The sequence below is a fragment of the Glycine soja genome, chromosome 8 (assembly GCF_004193775.1).
Source record: "Glycine soja cultivar W05 chromosome 8, ASM419377v2, whole genome shotgun sequence".
Taxonomy (NCBI): Eukaryota; Viridiplantae; Streptophyta; class Magnoliopsida; order Fabales; family Fabaceae; genus Glycine; species Glycine soja.
In genome coordinates this window covers 7,571,464-7,592,664 of record NC_041009.1, presented here as the reverse complement: position 1 = coordinate 7,592,664, position 21,201 = coordinate 7,571,464, and the positions used below count along the sequence as shown (strand labels likewise).

At 32.2% G+C, this 21,201-nt stretch overlaps 2 protein-coding genes and 1 pseudogene across 5 annotated transcripts; all 3 read left to right on the top strand.

The window, feature by feature from the left end:
• Positions 1-5,581: 5,581 nt before the first annotated feature.
• Positions 5,582-11,476, top strand: LOC114421579 (probable inositol transporter 2). Its single transcript, XM_028387582.1, has 6 exons — positions 5,582-5,770; positions 6,046-6,116; positions 9,370-9,705; positions 9,786-9,893; positions 9,991-10,584; positions 10,733-11,476. Exons 1-6 carry the CDS (start codon positions 5,638-5,640, stop codon positions 11,201-11,203), a joined length of 1,713 nt encoding a protein of 570 aa, XP_028243383.1. The 5' UTR covers positions 5,582-5,637; the 3' UTR covers positions 11,204-11,476.
• A 687-nt stretch (positions 11,477-12,163) lies between these two features.
• Positions 12,164-15,111, top strand: LOC114420881 (annotated as a pseudogene).
• A 2,265-nt stretch (positions 15,112-17,376) lies between these two features.
• Positions 17,377-21,201, top strand: LOC114421576 (pentatricopeptide repeat-containing protein At2g37230-like). 4 transcript variants are annotated; one of them, XM_028387575.1, is made up of 3 exons: positions 17,377-19,712; positions 20,052-20,473; positions 20,725-21,201. In XM_028387575.1, the coding sequence occupies exon 1, from the start codon at positions 17,463-17,465 to the stop codon at positions 19,677-19,679; it is 2,217 nt and encodes a 738-aa protein (XP_028243376.1). In that variant the 5' UTR covers positions 17,377-17,462; the 3' UTR covers positions 19,680-19,712; positions 20,052-20,473; positions 20,725-21,201. The 4 variants fall into 4 exon arrangements, with proteins under 4 accessions (XP_028243376.1, XP_028243375.1, XP_028243377.1 ...); XM_028387574.1 differs by having other exon boundaries at positions 17,377-19,721; XM_028387576.1 differs by having other exon boundaries at positions 17,377-20,473; positions 20,725-20,841; positions 20,972-21,199.

Here is a 21,201-nt window from a genome sequence, read left to right as displayed (position 1 = left end):
TCACTACTTTTCTCAAATTTGAACATTGAAGTGCAAGATATATAATTAAAAGAAAAGGCCAACAGAAGAAAAAAAATTGTCATCACGAGACAAAGAAATTAAAGCGTGAAATAAGGGGGGAAATGACATTATTTTTTATATTATTTTTATAAAAAAAATAAAATCAGTCTCCTTTCATATCTCATTCTTCGTATCTTAATATTAAAATATGGTGCGTGATTAAAAAGTACTACTCTTTAGTTGTTAATTTTTTTTATGTATTACATTTTATAAACTATATATTAAATGAATTTATAGTTTACTGTGACATATCAAAATATAATAAATATATTATAATGAGTAAATTTAAAGTGTTTATTTTTTTTAACAAGATGAGAAACAAAAACTAAAACTCAACCTATAAAAATTTTAAACTTGGATAATAAAGCTCTCAGACTCTCACTCTCCTCTCCCTATCAATTCGAGATTTTCAACCTTCTATCTTTCTTTTTATAATATATGCATTTTACACTTTCTTTTTCTAATATATCTCTCAATCATCTCATACCCTCCAATTATCTTTTTATGTATATTTGACTTTCTTAATCACATATCCGCTTCAATTTTAAAATAATCTTATATTATCATTTATTAAATTATTTATTGTAAATTAAAAATATAGTTAATATATTCAAGAATATTTTTATTATAAATATTAATTATAATTTATTTTATAAAACTAAAAATATTTTTTATTACTAATTATAATTATAATCATATAAAAATAAATATTTTTTGATACATTTGTCATGGCAGTTTTTTTTTATAACCTTCAGTTTAATTCAGCTTGCGCGGAATGAAATTAGAAGTCACATTTTTGCTCATTCAATTTCATTTTAAATATATTCATTTCATATTTAATATAAATTCAGTTCAATATATTCGATGAGTATTGAATCGATGATGTGATTCAGTAACTCAACATCCATGGCTCCTTGCCAAATTGATTGTTGAAAAAATTGAACACAATGTTTCATACAATCGATGATGAAATCTATTTACAAAATTAACTTCGCTAAGTCTCAACATATATTTCTTTTAACAAAAACTCAAATTAGATGATTATATTCGATGTTTTTACGTACAGAAGAATAACTCTTTATGCTAAATTATTGCATGCAGTAACTTATAACTACTTTATAACTTATAATTTTTTTTTTCATTTATATCCTCACTAATTTAGTTTTTTTTTTTTACTTTAGAAATACTTTTTACTATAGTCATGTACTTAGGAAAGATCAAGCAAAATCATCAAATCTTCATTTTTTATATAAAATTTAAATAATATTATCATCCTAATGATTTTTAAAATGATATGCTATTAGAAATAAATTTAAGACTAAAATAAAATTTTGATCCTTATCTATATTCTAAGTTTCAATTAATTTAGTATCTAATATTTAAAAAATTTACTTTTCTACTTATAGTATTTCAATTAGAACAAATGTTGTATTGTAAGATCAAATTAACAGTGTCAAATTTAACTAACGTGACATATCTCACATTTTGGTAAGTGTCACCAAATTGATCAAATTAATATCATAATTAAGCTAATGAAAAGATCACTTTCATCAAACTGAGAAACTAAGAAATTAAAGTAAAACTTTATAAACTTTAGATACCAAATTAAAACCTAAAATATATTAAAAGATTAAAATTTTATTTTAACCTAACTTCAAATATTGAAAGCAATCCACACACAAATTCGGAAAGTCCTTTTTGTTTGTAAGACTTAAATAATAACAAAGACTATAAATAACATAAAATGTCAATAAATGGCCTCAAAAGTAGCAAAGACTATAAATATCAATAATAACAAAGACTACAAATATCATAAATGGACTCGATAGTGGTGACTATAAATATCATAAATGTCAATGATGTCCCAATGACTTATGTGCAGGAGAAAAATGACTGTCAACAAAAAGATTTGAGACCCAATTTGATGTAGCTGGCATTCCTCCACATATACATCGATACCTCATCAGATAAATTTTCGTATTTGATTTTGATGTAATAAGTTTATATGACTTTTGATATGTTTTTGTTCTGTTTTTATGATTTTTAGGCTTTCTAATCAATTTATGAAGATTAGTGAGAAGTAAATGTTTAATGAGAATTCAATTCCTAATAGGGAGGTAAAGAATTAATGGACTGTTGGGTAGAAATTAATTTTCTTACAGTATGTTTGGATGCAGAAATTTAATAGGATAATTCAATTTTTTAAAGGATTTTAATTACTTTTCAATTAAATAAGATGTTTGGATAAAAATTTGAAAAGAAATTGAAATATGAGTATTTTGATTAGGGATTTTAGTTAACTTAAATATTAGCATTTCAAATTCTTTTATTTTATGAAGAAATTTCAAATTCTTTTGTGCTGGCTCCTTCATTCTCTCACTATTCTCTCTTGCAACAGTATTCTATTTCTGCTCTCTGAGACTTCTTCTTCAATGCCATTGCGTCTTTGTCTTCATGGCATATAAACAGGAAGCATCTTCTTCGTGGTTGTTGAATTGGTTGTTGTTGGCGTGTCGGAGGCGAAAGAGGTAGACGGTTCTGATGTCGCCGGCGTCGATGCGAAAGAGGAGGTGGAAGTCGCGGAAGGAGAGGGCGGCCTTGCAAAGGAAGGTGGCAGAGCGGATGGCGGAGTAGGCGAAGTCGGAGGAGCAGTGAGGCTTGATGGAGAGACTCTCCGACGAGGGAGGGAGGAGATCGAAGGAGAGACGGCTGAAACTGGTGCTGCAAATGCTCTTGCAGCTCATGGAGCTTTCAAGTGTGGAAGAATTCACGGTCTCCAAACTCATCTCAGAATCACGTTCACCACCACAACCACTCCCTAACATGGTAGTAACACAGTAAAAAACAAAAAAGAAGAGAAAGAAGCTCGAAAATTGGAATGGAAACAGTGGTTTTGAGTGGAATGAATGAAAGTTTCTGTTAGTACAGGCTGTATAAAGAGTTAGGGTTTAGGCAGCACAAAAAAATTGACAGAAGAATAAAAGTTGGTAGAACGAAGAGTTTTAGAGCAATAAGAGAGGCGTAGTTTGGGCCAGAAATAGAGAGAGAGTGTTAAAGAAAGGAAGCGATACAGGAGAGCTATCTATCCAAACACAAAATTTTATAAATGAAGGAATTTAAATGGAAGCATTTGAAATTCTTAGAATTTAAAATTTTTTAGAATTTTAAATTTCCTCATCCAAACACACTCTAAGTGGAATGTTTAGAGAGAAACTTAACCTATAAACAAAGATCATTTTGTAACTTTTTTTGTGAAGATGACTTTGTAACTTTGAGAGTTAGAATAAAATTATATATATATTTCTTTTGTAAGAGCTTCTTTGGTTCTTTAGTAAAAATTAAATTTGATCTTATTTAGATAACTTATGACTATCAAATATATGATTTGTCACTCATTTTATGTGACACCAATATCATTCCTTAAAAAAAATTAATTCCTAAATCCAAAGTCTTAAAAGGCAATCTATTTTTCTATTTCCATGCATGTTTGTGTCAGCAAGCCCTATTATTGCAAGTCATCCAAATATAATACACAAGACATCTTCTGGTGTACATAGCCCATGTTTTTTGTGGCACTGATTCTTTGTGATGTCATTCGAGATCAAGCATGCCCCTGGTAGGAGCTGCACACAATTGGTCCTAGTGTTAAGAGACTGATCAATATATAAAAATAAAAGATTGTAACAATTTTTTGGATAACTAATTAGTTGAATAGGTGATGCATAGTTGCTCACTTTTGTGAAGGCTATGTTGATGAGGCATGAGAGGAATTGTCCTCTAGTTATCAGAAAACCATTGAAACTAACTAAAGCTCCTCAAACTTACTCTGGGTTTGAGAAGTTTCTGAGAACTGATAAGTATAACAGATGCCATGCATTGAAGTCATTCCAACACAAAGACCAACCAAAACTCGACAAAAAATGAGAATATCTGCAGAATGCAATGCAAGAAGGATTGCTTTTCTCCCTATATAATTTCTCCAACAAGAGCCATACTTGTTGTGGCTTTCTGTGTCATGGAATATCATCTTCCTTTAATTTAGTTTTTTTGGTCGCCAAACTAAAAACTGATATAAAATTATGTTAAATTCTGAACTATTTGATAATATTTAATTAGGTTTTAAACTATATTTTTAATTGAGTTTTTGATTTTGTATTTATTTTTATTGAAATATGTTTTTTTCCAATAAGTTCATACTTTTTTATTTAAATTCCTGTAAAATAAATTTATTTATTTTTAATTTTTGTAAGTTTAATTCTTTTTCAATTTTAATTTCGGTAAGTTTTTTCTTTACTTTTAGTTCTTATAAATTTATACTTTTTTAATTTTATTCTTCTTGAGATTCTAATTTTTCGTTTTTTGATTTCTGAAAGTTGGTGCTTATATATACCACAACCAACACTTCTTATTTTTAAATTTATTATTAAGTTTTTTATTCTTTCAAATATACTTTTTAATTTTAATTTGATTAATAACTAGTCCATACTTTTTTTTCCCTAGCGTTTGAAGTCTAGATTATAAATAAACAAAAATGCCTAAATTCAAATTGATTTTATGTGAAAAGTAATATAGAATATAAACATATTCGTACAGATAAGGTTATATCTAAATTATTTTTCGTACTATCATTAATTAATATTTATATTTATTTCTTTTCCGAATTTCCTTATTAGTAATTAGCACCGGGAGTTATAGTCTTATAGCGAGATAGTAACTATGTCTGTAAAAAAATGTTAAATTAATTTTTTTACCTCTAATTTATTATCTTGATTTGATTTATTTTTTAATTTTTTTTCAATTTATTTCTTTAATTTTTAAAAGGAATTCAATTTGATTTGTAACAACGTTAAATTTGGAGTCCATGTAACCATTTCTTTTGTCATATGGACACAAACTTAATGCTGTTAAGCAAATTGGATTTTTTTAAGAATTAGAAGATTAAATTAAACCTAAAAAAATAAAATATAAAAACTAATGATATAAGCAACAAAAGCAAACAAAAAATTGAATTAATGATTATAATATTAATTTGTAAAATTTCTATAATCTGTTTATTGAATTTTCTCGGTACAATTTAATTATAATGGGACAAATGTAATATTAAATGAATGCTTATAAAAATCATTAATAGGCGTCGTATAAAATGCAGTTAACAGGAGTATATTAAAAATAAAAAACATTTAATATTTATGGAAGCATTAATTACTATTATTAATTGTAAAATGAATGAATATATTTACTCTCTTAGTTCTTAGTTTTTATGTATAAGAACCAATAACATAATTTATCAAGATTAATAAAAGTGATTAATATAATTTATATTAACAAATTTGTCTTAAAATGATCAAGTCTTATGAATAATAAAGAAAGTAGTATTATTTAGAAATAAAAATATTTAATACTAGATGGAGAAAAAAAAAAAGAGCATTAAATGAAAGGCTTTATGGGGGAGTGACTAACAAGTAACATGGAAAGCGTGGTCTCCTCACTATATATTTGGCACCTCCTTACTCTCATTCCCATACACTTTTCTTTCTATATTTCTCTGTTCATATATAACGCCCATTGTAATTGTACATGGAAGGAGGAGTACCTGACGCCGATATCTCTGCCTTCAGAGAATGCCTCTCCCTCTCATGGAAGAATCCCTATGTCCTTCGCCTCGCTTTCTCAGCTGGAATCGGTGGCCTTCTTTTTGGCTATGACACCGGTAAATCAAATCAAAACCATTCAACTCTCTTCTTTTTCTTTTTATCTCTCGGAATAGACTATTTTCTCACCATGCAACAATGGCGACTAATGTTTGAATAAGAGGTGTCAATATTTTAACGTCTCAAACATAATTAATTTCTATCACCCAAAGATAATACTTTTTGAGAAAACAATTTTTTTTTGTTTCTCTGCCATTTTTTTTCATTCCTATGTTTTTGCTCTTATTTGTGTGTGTATGTATTTTGATTGATCGGTGGGTGTGTATTTTTGCAGGAGTGATATCTGGAGCTCTTTTGTATATAAGGGATGAATTCCCAGCTGTAGATAGGAAGACTTGGCTTCAGGTAAATTAATGCATGTTTATCACTCTAAGTTCTAAGAGTCAAAAAACTGAAACCTTTGTCATTCATACAATTAAATTATATTCACTCTTTCTTTAATGAAATTTTATGTCCTCATACAATGTTCTCGGTTACAACTTCACAAGCACGCAAAAACAAAAGGCATGGTTTTGTTCATTATATATATATATATATATATATATATATTACACTTATTATGAAAATCACTTAATTTCATTACATTTGTCATTTCCAATTAAAAATAAATAATTTTTGTAAACTATTTTTTATTGGAATTTCCATATCATGCATTAAAAAAATCTTTGATGTTCTTAAATAAAGAATATTTTAAATAGAGTCTCATTAAATAAGACATAAATAAATTATGTAAGGTAATAGAGATTTATTTATATTTCAGATAAAAAATAATAGACTTTATTTTATTTGGTATATTGGATACCAGAGGAAGTAGTTAACTTTTAAATCCGATTATTATATAATTTTTTTACTATCTCTTATCTTATTCCTTTGCTTCAAAAAAATGTTTCTCTTATCTTAATTTTTTTTATTTTCACCTCTCTTGAGTGTATAATTTCTTATTGTAAAGATTTGATGCATTAACACCATTATTCTTTTACGATTACTCTTTTACGAACAAGTTTAAATTTTTATTTACCCTTTCTCTGATGTCAGACATGAATTTTGTTTGATAGTCCATTTGGCGAATTACATTAATTGGTTTCGTTAGTCTTCTGCATTTTTGCTCGATCATCAAGAGAAATGCGTTACTGAAACTTTTAATAATTACATGTGACCCTGTGACTTTTTTATTTTTCATTTTGAGATTCTGTTTTTTTAATAATTATTTTGACTTAACAATATATCACAATTTCATAAAAGAAACAATATATCACAAGAGCCGGTTTAATATGTTTAAATTTATATATTTTTACGTTTTTACACATGTCTTTTTGTTTGTTTGTTTTTTCTCTTCTTCGGATCTGAAAACATCCCACAAAAATTGAAAAATGCTTTTTTATTTTGCCAAACCAAGACATATTCTCAAACTGCATCATCATCAATCAATTCATAAAAAAGCAAAGGCAGCAACTTAGCATATAAAATAGATGGGACCCAGTGATCACTGAAAGTAATGAAGAAAAATTACTGTTAAGAATTTGCAATTCTATTTTTGAAAGAATAATTGCCCAATTAATGGTTTAGGTCTCATTTTTTATATAAATAAATTATTTATTGTTATATTTGACTAAAAGGTTTTTTTTTCAATTTGAATTTGAATCTGTACTAGAAATAGATATATGTGATCTATAAGAAAAAAGTTAAAAATTTTGATTTAAAATCGAATTCCTCAGGTGAGTCTCGTTGGTAATAAGTTTATTTTTAAAGCGCATAAATTGATGTCTTATTAATGTGATTTAATTAAAAATTTGTTATGTTAATCAATCACACTTTATAATATGTAATAATTTTAAGGTAATTAGAATAGAATTCAATTTTTTTTAAATGTGATATTTTATGATTGATTGAAGGTATAAAAAATTTTACAAAATCAAATGTAAATGTGTTACAATTAAATCTTATAATTTATTAAAGATAATGTTTTATCTTATTTTACAAAAAGATAGTTTCTTCAAAAAACTTTTGTAAATATAATTATTAAAAAGGTAAAATATGTTTAGGTCCTATCAAAATTTTGATTCTCTTAATTTTTCAAATTCATGATTTTGATTCCCTTAATTTTTTTAATTGTAACATCTGATTCTCTGATAGATTATTTATTAACAATTATGATTATTAGAGATATTAAATTAATTATAAGTCAAATAAAAATTATTGATTATTAAATTTTTTAATAAAAGATTATTAATCCTAAAATGTGGTATTAATGCTGGTGGGGTGGAATTGTGTGCAATAGTGAAGTTTGCGAAGAAGAGAAACACAATGTTGTAAAAAATTATGATTAATAATTTTAATTTAATTTTAAATAATTAATGATTTTGATTAATTTAATAATTCAATTAATCATAATTATTTGTTAATAATCTATCAAGAGGATCAAAGTTATAATTTATAAGACTAAGAGACCAAATTTTACAATTAAAATGTAGGGGTATCAAAATCATAGATTTAAGAAATTAGGACGAAAAATTATATTTTTTTGAAGTGTTTGACCATCAGAAATCATTTTATTCACTTTAGGAAGTTTCAACTGTCACAAATTATTTAATTCATTTGTAATTAAATTATAGACATCAAATATTTTGTTAGTCATATCATATTACTATCACCACCGAGTACTAATAAAATATGTTTTATTTTTATATAAATTAAATTAATTAATATGAAAAAGATTATGATGACAAAATTATATTAATAGTTTTCAAAAGGGTCTTTTGCCCTTGTTAAAATTATGTAAAACTATTTCCAACATTGTAATGAATTAAATTTTATTCCTTAAACTATACGGTAAGTGCACACGTCACTAAAATCCTAAAATGACGAAGGTTAAATAAAAGAAGAACAAAATGCAAGAGAGAGAGAAATAAGTGAGAAGAAAAAAAATCTCTGTAACAGGAAAAAGGCCTCACCACTTTTTCTTTTCTCACTTTAGGGGAAACAGGGTAGAGAAGAATTTTTTTTACGTCATTCTTAAAATTCCTTTGCCTGCATTTTCAATTCATTATTATTAAAAATGGCATCGTTTTTTTACTCAAGAGAATCTCTCTCTCTTTTCACATATTTTTCTCTTGATATCAATATTCAAAATGCAATTTTTTTCACCACTTTGCTTACGAAGATTATTTTTTATCTTTTTTATTTCAAACTAAACAAATTATATAAGGATTTGGTTCTTCTAAAATGTGTTATAATGCTAAATTAACTGGTAATATTTTGATAAACGTGCGTCAGATAAATTCTTAAGGTGGTGAAAATTAGTTTTTCGTCAAAGGTTCCTCTCATTAATTATCATGGGTATAATGCAGAACATTTTTCGCTCGATGTTCTGAGTTTGAAGAAGCACAAGTTCATCAAATATATTATAATGGGTTAACGAACTACTTGTAAGAAATTGTGAAACTGTGCATGGTTTTCTTTCAGTGTTGATTTGAATTATAAGCAAAGCATGTTCATGTAGTACAAGTCAAATTGTTATGGCCTGATTGTGACACACCTTGTGTTCAAATCAAAGCTCTTTTAATATATATTGTGTTGTGCTTTTAAAAAAATAAATCAGGAATCTATAGTGAGTACAGCAATTGCTGGAGCAATAATAGGTGCTGCAGTGGGTGGATGGATGAACGACCGATTTGGAAGAAGAAAATCAATCCTTGTAGCTGATGTCCTCTTTATAGTTGGGTCAGCAGTAATGGCTGCAGCACCTGTCCCTGCTGTTCTCATCATAGGTCGAGTTTTTGTTGGCCTTGGTGTTGGAATGGCTTCAATGGCATCTCCTCTCTACATTTCTGAGGCTTCCCCCACCAAAGTTCGGGGAGCCCTTGTAGCTCTCAACAGTTTCCTCATCACTGGTGGACAATTTCTCTCCTACCTCATCAACTTGGCTTTCACTAAGGTCAGCACTATGCACAATCTTCTCTTTTACTACTTGCTTCACACTATATAAAAGACATCGTTTTCTTGTTTTTTATTCAGGCGCCGGGTACATGGAGGTGGATGCTTGGAGTGGCTGCTGCACCTGCTATAATACAAGTGGTGTTAATGTTCACGCTCCCAGAATCACCACGTTGGCTGTTCCGACGGGTGAGTTAAATCATAATTCATAATAATACATCTTACCTTTTTTGTTATCTTTGTAAGAATTACATGTTATAAAATCTGTCTTTGCATTATGTAACAGGGAAAGGAGGAGGAAGCAAAAGCAATATTAAGGAAAATTTATCAAGCCAATGAAGTTGAGGAAGAAATCCAAGCTTTGCATGATTCAGTTGCTATGGAACTGAAGCAAGCAGAATCCTCAGATAACATGAACATAATCAAACTGTTTAAAACGAAGGCTGTGAGGAGAGGTTTGGTGGCAGGAATGGGGCTTCAAATCTTCCAGCAATTCACGGGCATCAACACTGTCATGTACTACAGTCCCACAATTGTTCAGTTAGCTGGTTATGCATCCAACCAGACGGCATTGCTCCTCTCCCTCATCACTTCTGGGCTTAACGCTTTCGGTTCGGTCGTTAGCATCTACTTCATTGACAAGACTGGGAGAAAGAAACTTGCTTTGCTTAGTTTGTGTGGCTGTGTTGTAGCCTTGACCCTTTTAACTTTCACTTTCCGCCACACCGCAACTCATTCTCCAATGATTAGTGCGCTTGAGACCGTTCATTTCAACAACACCTGCCCCGGTTTCGGCCACGCTGTCAATGCTAATCAATGGGATTGCATGATGTGTCTCAAGGCAGAATGTGGCTATTGTGCATCCGGTGTCTCTAGCAAGGTAACTCTTAATTCAGTTGATTCAGCAGTGTAGTGTGTGTGACCTATCTTCCATTCCTATATGGATAAAAAAAATTGAATTTCTCCATATAGTAATTATTATTCTTTGAAGTCATTGATACATTAGTGTCTATTTCATGTCCATGCAGAGCTTACCAGGGGCATGTTTGATTTCTAATGATGCAACAAAGGGTATGTGTCAAAAAGAACATAGAGCATGGTACACACAGGGATGTCCTAGCAAAATTGGGTGGCTTGCAATAGTGGGACTTGCACTGTACATCATATTCTTCTCACCAGGGATGGGAACTGTTCCATGGGTTGTCAATTCTGAAATCTATCCTCTGAGGTACCGTGGGGTATGTGGAGGAATTGCTTCTACAACTTGTTGGGTTTCAAACCTCATTGTTTCCCAGTCCTTCTTGACTTTGACCGTGGCTATTGGGACAGCATGGACATTCATGTTGTTTGGATTTGTTGCTCTCATTGGCATCTTCTTCGTTCTCATTTTCGTGCCAGAAACCAAGGGAGTTCCAATGGAAGAAGTTGAGCAAATGCTGGAGGAAAGAGCTGTGCACTTGAAGTTTTGGGAGAAGGCGAGTCCTCCCCAGAAGGGTTGATTAAGTTTGAATTGAACCTGTGTTTAAAGAATAATATTTCACCATCCGTGATGTGAGATAATTATGGCTTCTTCTTAGGTTAAGTAATGAAGATGAATAAGTTTAGATGTTTTCTAGTTTTTGTTTGTAGATTTTTCTCTTTAGATTTGCTTTTTTATTTTAGTTAGTGTTTGGCTAGTATGTTTTTATGAAATCCGAACGGATGAACAAATGAATATATTGTTTTTATAAAAAATATATGATGATCATAAATTATACAATGATGAGTGTTCAGTCATCAGCATTATTATGTGTTTTTTTTTTTTGGTAATGCAAAACTAACTGTAGCGTTCAATTGAGGTATTAACAAAATTGTCATTTTCCAGATATCAGTTAAAGTTCTAAATTTTGACATTTTGAGAATTAATAGATAAAATAGAAAAATTTTTCACTCTTAATTTTTGCTAAACAACCTGATTAAACACCTTCAATGAGTCTCTTCTCCAAATTACAGCTAGTTTCCATCTGACATCAATTTATTACTACTAACGAAATGTTGATGTCCTTAAAATATGAACAAATGAGTAAATAAAATTGGGTATTTCTCAATTTTAGAAAACAAAAAAAATATGTTGAGAAATCGGGGTTGGCTATGTAACACTAACACCCAACCTAATTAACTAATCTAGCTTCAAAACTAATATGTACAAACTTCAAAATAAATTCCCCCCATTACTATTTTATGAACAGCTGCACAAAACATTTCATTATTAGAGTGGAACAATTCTTACTTGGTCACAATGTGTTTGTCTTCTCTTCTTCTCTTAAACTCACTCTGGTTCACTGTTCCTACATTAACTTTTCAAGGACTTCTTACACGTATTGGTAGAGTCCATTTTCCATATATGGCTTCTTGCATTGAAGCAGTCACAACTATAAACGACCCTGCTTTGATCATATTGAACAAAACGAGACAAAAGCATGGAGGGAGGTGTCCCTGAAGCTGATGGCTCTGCTTTCAAAGAGTGCATTTCTCTTTCAAAGAACAACCCTTATGTTCTTCGCCTTGCTTTTTCTGCTGGAATTGGAGGCCTTCTCTTTGACTATGACACTGGTAATCATAATGGTTTATGTCTCTTTACTTGTTTAGTATTTTACTTCTCTAACTTTTTGAAACCGGGACACCCATTTCACTACTTCTGTGTCTGTTTTGATAGTCTTTGACCATTTATGGGAATGTATAGGTGTGATATCTGGGTCTCTTTTGTATATCAGAGAAGATTTCAAAGATGTGGACAGAAAGACTTGGCTTCAGGTAATGCTTGTGGCTACAACTCATAATGAAATTTGGTTTTTGATCACCAATTCTCAAGAGTCCCAGCACTTCCCATTTGGCCTTCATCTTTGTGTTTATTTAATTATTTGGTAGGCACAAGCCAAAGAAGCTGCTGGATTAGAAACTCACTGGTTCATTTTCTTATTTAAAATTATACTTAAATATATTTTTGAGTCATGTATGTAAGTTATTTTTGGTCCTTATAAGTTTATTTTTTTTTAATTTTAGTCATTGAAAGTTAGGTTTTTCAATTTTGATTTCTATTAAATTTTTTTGTTTATTTTTAGTTTTTTTAAATTTGTGTTTTTTCAATTTTACTCTTTTAAGATTATAATTTTTTTTTCATTTATAGTTCCCAACTCTTTGTTTGCAATAACTAAAATTAAAAAAAAATCCAAACTTACATAAACTATAAATAAATAAAATATCTTACATGAACTAAAATTAAAAAAAACACAAATTTATAGAAATTAAAATTAACTTACAAATACCAAAAATTAAAAAAAAATCTAAAAACCAAAAATATATTTAAGCTTCAAACATATTAGTTAGTTGTAACTTTTTTAATATAAAGGATAAACTATACCATATAAAACCAAGCTATATTGAATCCTTTATAATGATATGAGATAATTCTATATATAGAACCAATATATACGAGCCGTTGGAATGCTGCCACATTTTTTAATATATAAGGGACTCATAAAAACGAAAAAATTTATTAGTGATTCAACAAAAATCTGAATATATATTCTAAACCTAGAAGTTATTTAAGGCTCTTATATATATAAGTTTTGTCATAGTGATCATTCATCATAATCATTTCTAAGATACACAATATTAGTGGTATTCCTTTTTCTTTTTTTTTCATGTCTCACTAAGGGTTGCTTCTTGAACGTGTAACAGGGAAAGCAAGAAGAAGGTATACAAATTTTGCGAAAGATTTACCCAGAAGGGGAAGTTGAAGCTTAGATTCAAAATTTGAGGGAATCAACTGAAATGGAAATCAAGGAAGTAGAAACTGGAGGTAAGGTGAGCCTGGTAAAAATGCTCAAAATCACAAGTGTGAGGAGAGGTTTATATGCTGGGATGGGCATAGCCATTTTCCAACAGTTTGTGGGCATCAACACAGTCATGTACTACAGCCCCACCATAGTTCAGTTATCTGGTTTTGCCTCCAATCAGGTAGCAATGCTTCTGTCACTCATCACAGCAGGGGTAAATGCATTTGGTTCCATTCTGAGCATATACTTAGTTGATAAGACTGGGAGAAAGAAGCTTGCTCTTATTAGTTTGGTTGGAGTTTTGGCATCCCTTGTTCTTCTTACTGTCGTTTTTCGCCATTCCGAGATTTCCTCTTCACTGCAGCTACCAACCACGATCAATGGGATTTCATGACTTGCCTTAAAGGTTCTAAAAAATGTGGCTTCTGTGCTACCTCAGATAAGGTGAATAAAAGAATGTTTGAATTTGTTCCATTATTCAATGATATCCTAACATATTATTAGAAGAATCGAAAATGTTAATCATTATTAAACATTCCAATACTTTTTTAACACTATTAATCACCGTGAAACATTAGTTCAATTAGTTAAGCATGTTGCATGAATTATTGTAAATTGATTGATCCTATCTCCGATTCTAATGGATAAAAAAATTACTTGTGAAACATATTTAAGTATTAGTGCCACAAGTGCATATTAATAATTTTGTACACATTTATTTACAACTAATCACTTTTTGAAGTAAAATTGACTTACTTGAAACATTTCAATAACCTCACAACACTGTTAGTATTACAATATACAATCACATTTATTTTACTGTGAAGTAAAATTAACCACATTTACAGAGAAGTGGAGAATTCACACCTATACAAATTTCATTACTCGATAAAAAAAATGTTTTTCATGTCATTCTTTAAATATCAGAAGATTTTAATGATATTGATTCATGTTAGTTCTTACTTACTCTTGTATCAACTGTTGTACACAGCTAAAACCTGGGACATGTTGGGACTATGACAAATCAGAGAATCATTGTACTTCACAACACAGGGATTGGTACTCCAAAGGGTGTCCTAGTAAAACTGGATTTGTTGCAATGATAGGCCTAGCACTCTACATCTTGTTCTTCTCACCTGGAATGAGAACTGTTCCATATGTTATCAACTCTGAGATATATACCCTGTAAGGTTTAGAGGAGTATGTGGAGGAATGGCATCCACAGCAATTTGGGTCTCTAACCTCATTGTTTCCCGGTCCTTCTTATCCGTAACTGAAGCTATTGGGACTGCATACACATTCATGGTTTTTGGAATAATTAGTTTAGAAGACATTATCTTTGTACTTGATTTCGTGCTATATGGAGTTCGAATGGAGGATATAGAAAGGGTTCTGGAAGAGAGATCTCTCCACTTGAAGTTTTGGCAGAAATCTACCTCGTGATCAACTCTTTTGGTCCTGAATTAACTGATTTTTTTTTTCATAATCCTCTTTTTTATTATTAATTTCCATCTTCGTTTGCGTCTCTTAATTTTGCATCACGCACATGAATGTTGTTACATCATTTTGTAATATAATCCATTACTTTATGCGGATATAAATATAAATGGGGTGTGAACTAAGAGTATGAAATATTGTTCATTTCTCTTTTTGCGTAGGACCATTGCTTGAACTTAAACAATGACAGTGTTCATGAGAAAGCGTTATTTTTTAGTTTATATATTTCACCAGTAGGAATTTGTTTATTTGTACAGTGATACATTCTTTACATTTTTATTGTTTTAGAAAAAAATGATATAGGAGTGGTGTAGATAAAACGGTTTCATTATTATTTTGGTACTCTTCTTAATTTTTCAGAATTAAAAGGGAAGGGAATAATACTCTAGTACTCAAGATGTTGTTAGTGTACAAAAGGGAATCAAGAGCTAGCAACAAGCAGAATGCAGCTAAATTTCAGATAGGCATTTTTAATAAATTTCACATTTCAAGGCTCCTATTAGAGATCTACACTTCGGGTGAATCTAAGAGAGTTTTTTTAATCTCATTCGAGAGTGGTATGCTCTTAACCTCTTGTAAATCTCTCCAACTTATTACTTGTTTTTCATATTTGCTTCCTGGAGTCCATGTTGAACAATTAGATAAAGACAGACTCTACAAATCAAAGACTACTGAACTTAAGATCAGTTTAGAAGTTACTTGAAAAGAAGTGAATGTTGTTTTTACTAAAAAGATAATGTGGTTGATAACCGTAAAATTTGAGTTTAATTGATACTCAATTTTGATTAAAAATGATTAGAATTCTTTTCCTTTACTTTTATTTTTTAATAAAATAATGAAGAATTTAATATCATGTTAATTTTTTATCAGGATTCAAAATAAGAAAATTACAAGTGCTTTAGAAAAAAATTAAGCAAAAACTTACATTGAAGAAAAAGTTGAAGAGTGAGATAATAGTCAATTTAAGTTTAGCACGCGGAAAAGATCCATGAAGAAGGTCAAAGGCGCGCTTAGGGTAAATCGCAACGCTAATCACATGATCACAGCCATATTCATTAAGCCCAGAAAGCTCGCTTAGCGCAAGGTCGCGTGAATTTTAAGTTATCGCCTATAAAAGGAGTAGTAAGCAAATGGGAAAGACACACCAAATGAATACATCCCAAGTCTCACTATCTCTAGTAGGAGAAACTTTTCTATGTTCATTATCTTCTTCTCCACCTTTATCCATCCCTCTCCTTCTATCAACGTCATCCCCTAAAGTATAAAGTCTGACAAGACTAAACCTCCATTGTTGGGAGCTTAGTAGACAAATTTCCTTATAATGTAATCTTTCCTTATTATCTATTTAATGCAATGCCAATTTTTATTGTTTCTTTCATGTGCTTTATTGTTACTGTATGACCGAATCAATCATGCATCTGTTTAGGTATTAGGCATTGGGAATTATTTAATTTTTAAAGAACTTGGGAAAAGACATATAAACAACTCATTGTTAAGGATAAAGTGATTTTGTTTTGTGTATGCATACATCTCCAAACTTCATGCAAAGGGATTCGAGAGAGAATAGATAGATTAGTTTCACCGTAATGGGATCAGGATTGAGTATGTTAATAAATATGTAGAAAGTAAAATAACATTAAATAGAGAAACACCTTAAGGTAGGTAGGCATGTTACACTCCAATATATTTTAAATTATGAATTATCTTTAAGCATTCAAACATATCATCATTATTTTTATCTTCTACTTTCCTTATCTTTTACCTTAACATCTTTTATCTATTTTATCTTTTACTTTTATATCTTTAAATCTGTTATCTTTTATTTTAGATTTTTTATCTCTTGGTAAATTGAAATTATACTTATCTAAGTACAAACAATGTCCCTATAGACTTGAATTTGTTATCTTCCATTTTGCTTTATTAGTCATGATAATTTATTAGTGCACTTGTCAATGAATTAATATCGATCATCTTTAAAAAAAATTTTTTATCAAGATCTAGTTGATCTTATTTGACTACAAACTTTAAATTAAAAATAATTTTTTTATTTTTTGAAATTAAAAGTTATGGTCCAATTAAACTAAAAAGTAAAATCAACCGAGGATTTATTTTTCTTCTTAAACTTAAAATATTTTAGTAAAAAGTAAAATCAACCTAGGATTTATTTTTCTTCTTGAACTTAAAATATTTTAGTTTTATTATTCACATACTTAAATATATTTTTATCTCTTTAATATATCACTTTTTTTCAATTTCAATCCTAATAAAAAAACAACTTCACAAAAAAATTAAATTATTAAAACTAAAAATATATTCAAGACATATTTATATTAGAATAAACAAAAAAGTGTGAAAAAAAAAAAAAACAAGTGTTAGTTTGAGGCTTTCAGCTACTGAACTCTTAAACCCTAGTTTCTTAACACACCACAACCCCTCCAATCCCATGGCTCTGCTTTCCAATTCCAAGCTTCTCCGATGGACACCCACTCTCCATCCAAACCCTCTCTCCGCCTTCTCCACCGCCGAAGCTCTCTCCGAAACCGACCACCCCTCTCCGCTCTCCCCGCAGCCCCAACCCCCACCAATCATTCCCCCTCGCGAGAACAATCTCGAACTCACCATCTGCAAGATGATGTCCAACCGCGCATGGACCACGCGCCTCCAAAACTCGATCCGCTCCCTCGTCCCGGAATTCGACCCCTCCCTCGTCTACAACGTCCTCCACGGCGCCGCCTCGCCGGAACACGCGCTTCAGTTCTACCGCTGGGTCGAGCGCGCCGGCCTCTTCACCCACACCCCGGAAACCACCCTCAAGATCGTCCAAATCCTCGGTCGATACTCCAAGCTCAACCACGCTCGCTGCATCCTCTTCGACGACACTCGCGGCGGCGCGTCACGCGCCACCGTCACCGAGGACGCCTTCGTCTCCCTCATCGAAAGCTACGGCCGCGCCGGGATCGTGCAGGAGTCCGTCAAGCTTTTCAAGAAAATGAAGGAGCTCGGCGTGGACCGCACCGTGAAATCCTACGACGCGCTTTTCAAGGTCATTCTCCGACGCGGACGCTACATGATGGCGAAGAGGTACTATAATGCCATGTTGAATGAGAGCGTGGAGCCCACGCGCCACACTTATAACATTCTGCTTTGGGGTATGTTTCTGTCGTTGAGATTGGACACTGCTGTTAGGTTTTACGAGGATATGAAGAGTAGGGGCATTTTGCCTGATGTTGTGACTTATAACACTTTGATTAATGGTTATTTTCGGTTTAAGAAGGTGGAGGAGGCTGAAAAGTTGTTTGTGGAGATGAAGGGGAGGGATATTGTTCCCAATGTGATTAGTTTCACCACCATGTTGAAGGGGTATGTTGCGGCGGGGCAGATTGATGATGCTTTGAAGGTTTTTGAGGAGATGAAGGGCTGTGGGGTTAAGCCGAATGCGGTGACTTTCTCCACACTGTTGCCGGGGCTGTGTGACGCCGAGAAGATGGCGGAGGCGAGGGATGTGTTAGGGGAGATGGTGGAGAGGTACATTGCACCAAAGGATAATGCTGTGTTTATGAAGTTGATGAGTTACCAGTGTAAGGCTGGGGACTTGGATGCGGCTGGGGATGTGCTGAAGGCGATGATTAGGCTGAGCATTCCGACCGAGGCTGGGCACTATGGGGTGCTGATTGAGAATTTTTGCAAGGCAAATTTGTATGACAAGGCGGAGAAGTTGTTGGACAAGATGATTGAGAAGGAGATTGTGTTGCGGCAGAAGAATGCTTATGAGACAGAGCTTTTTGAGATGGAGCCTAGTGCTTATAATTTGATGATTGGGTATTTGTGTGAGCATGGGCGGACTGGTAAGGCAGAGACTTTTTTCCGCCAGTTGATGAAAAAGGGTGTGCAGGATTCGGTTTCTTTTAATAATTTGATATGTGGGCACTCGAAGGAAGGCAACCCTGATTCTGCCATTGAGATTATAAAGATCATGGGGAGGAGAGGGGTTGCTAGAGATGCGGATTCCTACAGGTTGCTTATTGAGAGTTACTTGAGAAAAGGGGAGCCGGCTGATGCTAAAACAGCTTTGGACGGCATGCTTGAGAGTGGGCATCTACCGGAATCATCGCTTTATAGGTCAGTTATGGAGAGTTTGTTTGATGATGGCAGGGTTCAAACTGCTAGCAGAGTAATGAAGAGTATGGTGGAGAAGGGGGTGAAGGAGAATACGGACTTGGTTTCGAAGGTATTGGAGGCCCTTCTCATGAGGGGTCATGTGGAAGAAGCTCTGGGACGAATTCATTTGCTTATGCTTAATGGGTGTGAGCCTGATTTTGACCATCTTTTATCTGTTCTTTGTGAGAAAGAAAAGACAATTGCTGCTCTCAAACTGTTAGATTTTGTTCTTGAAAGAGACTGTATCATAGATTTTTCAATCTATGATAAGGTTTTAGATGCTCTCTTAGCAGCAGGGAAGACACTCAATGCTTATTCCATTTTATGTAAAATTCTGGAGAAAGGAGGATCAACAGATTGGAGCAGCCGTGATGAGCTGATCAAGAGTCTTAATCAGGAGGGGAACACAAAGCAAGCAGATGTTTTGTCAAGAATGATCAAGGGAACAGATGGAGGTCCTCCAAAGAGAGGAGGAAAGAGAAAAACTACTGTATCCACATAGTTTGTTCTCTCTTCATTTTCTTGTGTTTTAGAGGTGAGACAGGTATTACTCCTTGTTGTTTTGGTTTTGGTTGTAACAAGTTATCTTATGAGGAAGAGAATTCATGAATTGTTCTTTATTTCAAATCCAAATTTGCAACTCCTGTGCTGAGTCTTCTGACTGACTCCAACATTCTTTTGGTTTTGGATCAGAGATTTGTTATGACACTCATCACTTGTTTTTTATTTTACTTTTTTAATATTGTTATCAGTCTACTCCTATCAAGGTCTCCATTTATGTTTTTTATATTTAACTCAATTCTTTCGAATAATGTAACAGTGAGAAGTTGGAACTGAACTGTAGTTTTCAATCAAACTTTTCTCGACTTTACAGGATTTTGAATCTTTGGATTTCTCTTTAATTTTGCTTTTCAAATCCTGTTTTGCCATGTTGAATACACCTGATGCTGAATCCATCCCGTACCAAGAACTGCCATCATCAGTCTATCCTGCTAAGTGCTGACAATACAACCACCAGCCACCTGGCATTATATCTGCTCTTTAGCCTAAGTCTTGTGCTGTGCTGGGCATTTGCAGTGTTTGCTTGTTATACTGACTGAGATTCTAAGATCTGCCACTTCCCAGAATCAGCTATGCCCTTGGAGAGCAAGATGGGATTCATTTTTTAGTCCTGCTTTCTACAGCTACTGGACTTCTGTTTTGCAGGTTCTATAAACAATGAAGTTGTTCTGCTCACAAGCTAAGAAAATCTGGGTGCAGAGATAATTGCATTTTCCCTATTTTTTGAGAAATTAGGTAATGTTTCTAATTTCCTCACAAGCAGGATGACATCAGACTTCCATTTGGTCTCTAATTTCCTACCTTCTCAGTTCTTCTGATGTTTCTGCATATAATTCCTCATTTGACTTGAATTTATTTTCTGATTACTGTTTTTCCAACTTCTATATGATGGTATGCCTGGAATGTCTTACTTCCAGATTTGGTTGGCTTGGAATGATTCGCCTTGCCTAGGTTGTCTAAATCACATGTTTAGTGTTTACTTGTAGGTATGTCTGATCCCACAAGTTTCACGATACCTTCTGATCCTGTGAGGGATTGCCGGGAATCTTAAAAATGCTGGAATCGGTAGTCTTCCACAAGTTGGGCTTCTGCAACGAGCATAGGTTGAACTGTGCAATCGACAACCATAGTGAATACTGAATAGTGTTTTACCTGATTTGTGCTCATTGTTTTCTATCAATCTCAATCCTCTCTCAGTTTGTCAATCTCTGTTCTTTGTTGTCTCTCACACAGGTGGTCCAAACCTCTCTGTTCTTTGTTGTTCTCAGTTGAAACTTACATCGATCCCTTACCTCAAAACAAAGTCACTAAACTGGAATAATTTCCGGTAATTGCATTCTCAGTAGATGTCTAAAACCCAAAACAAGGGATTCAAGTCATCTTATGCCATTTGTATTGAGAGGTTGCAGAATGTTTGACGGTTGTGAAGATAATAATGGCATGGTAAATTTACTTTGTGGATG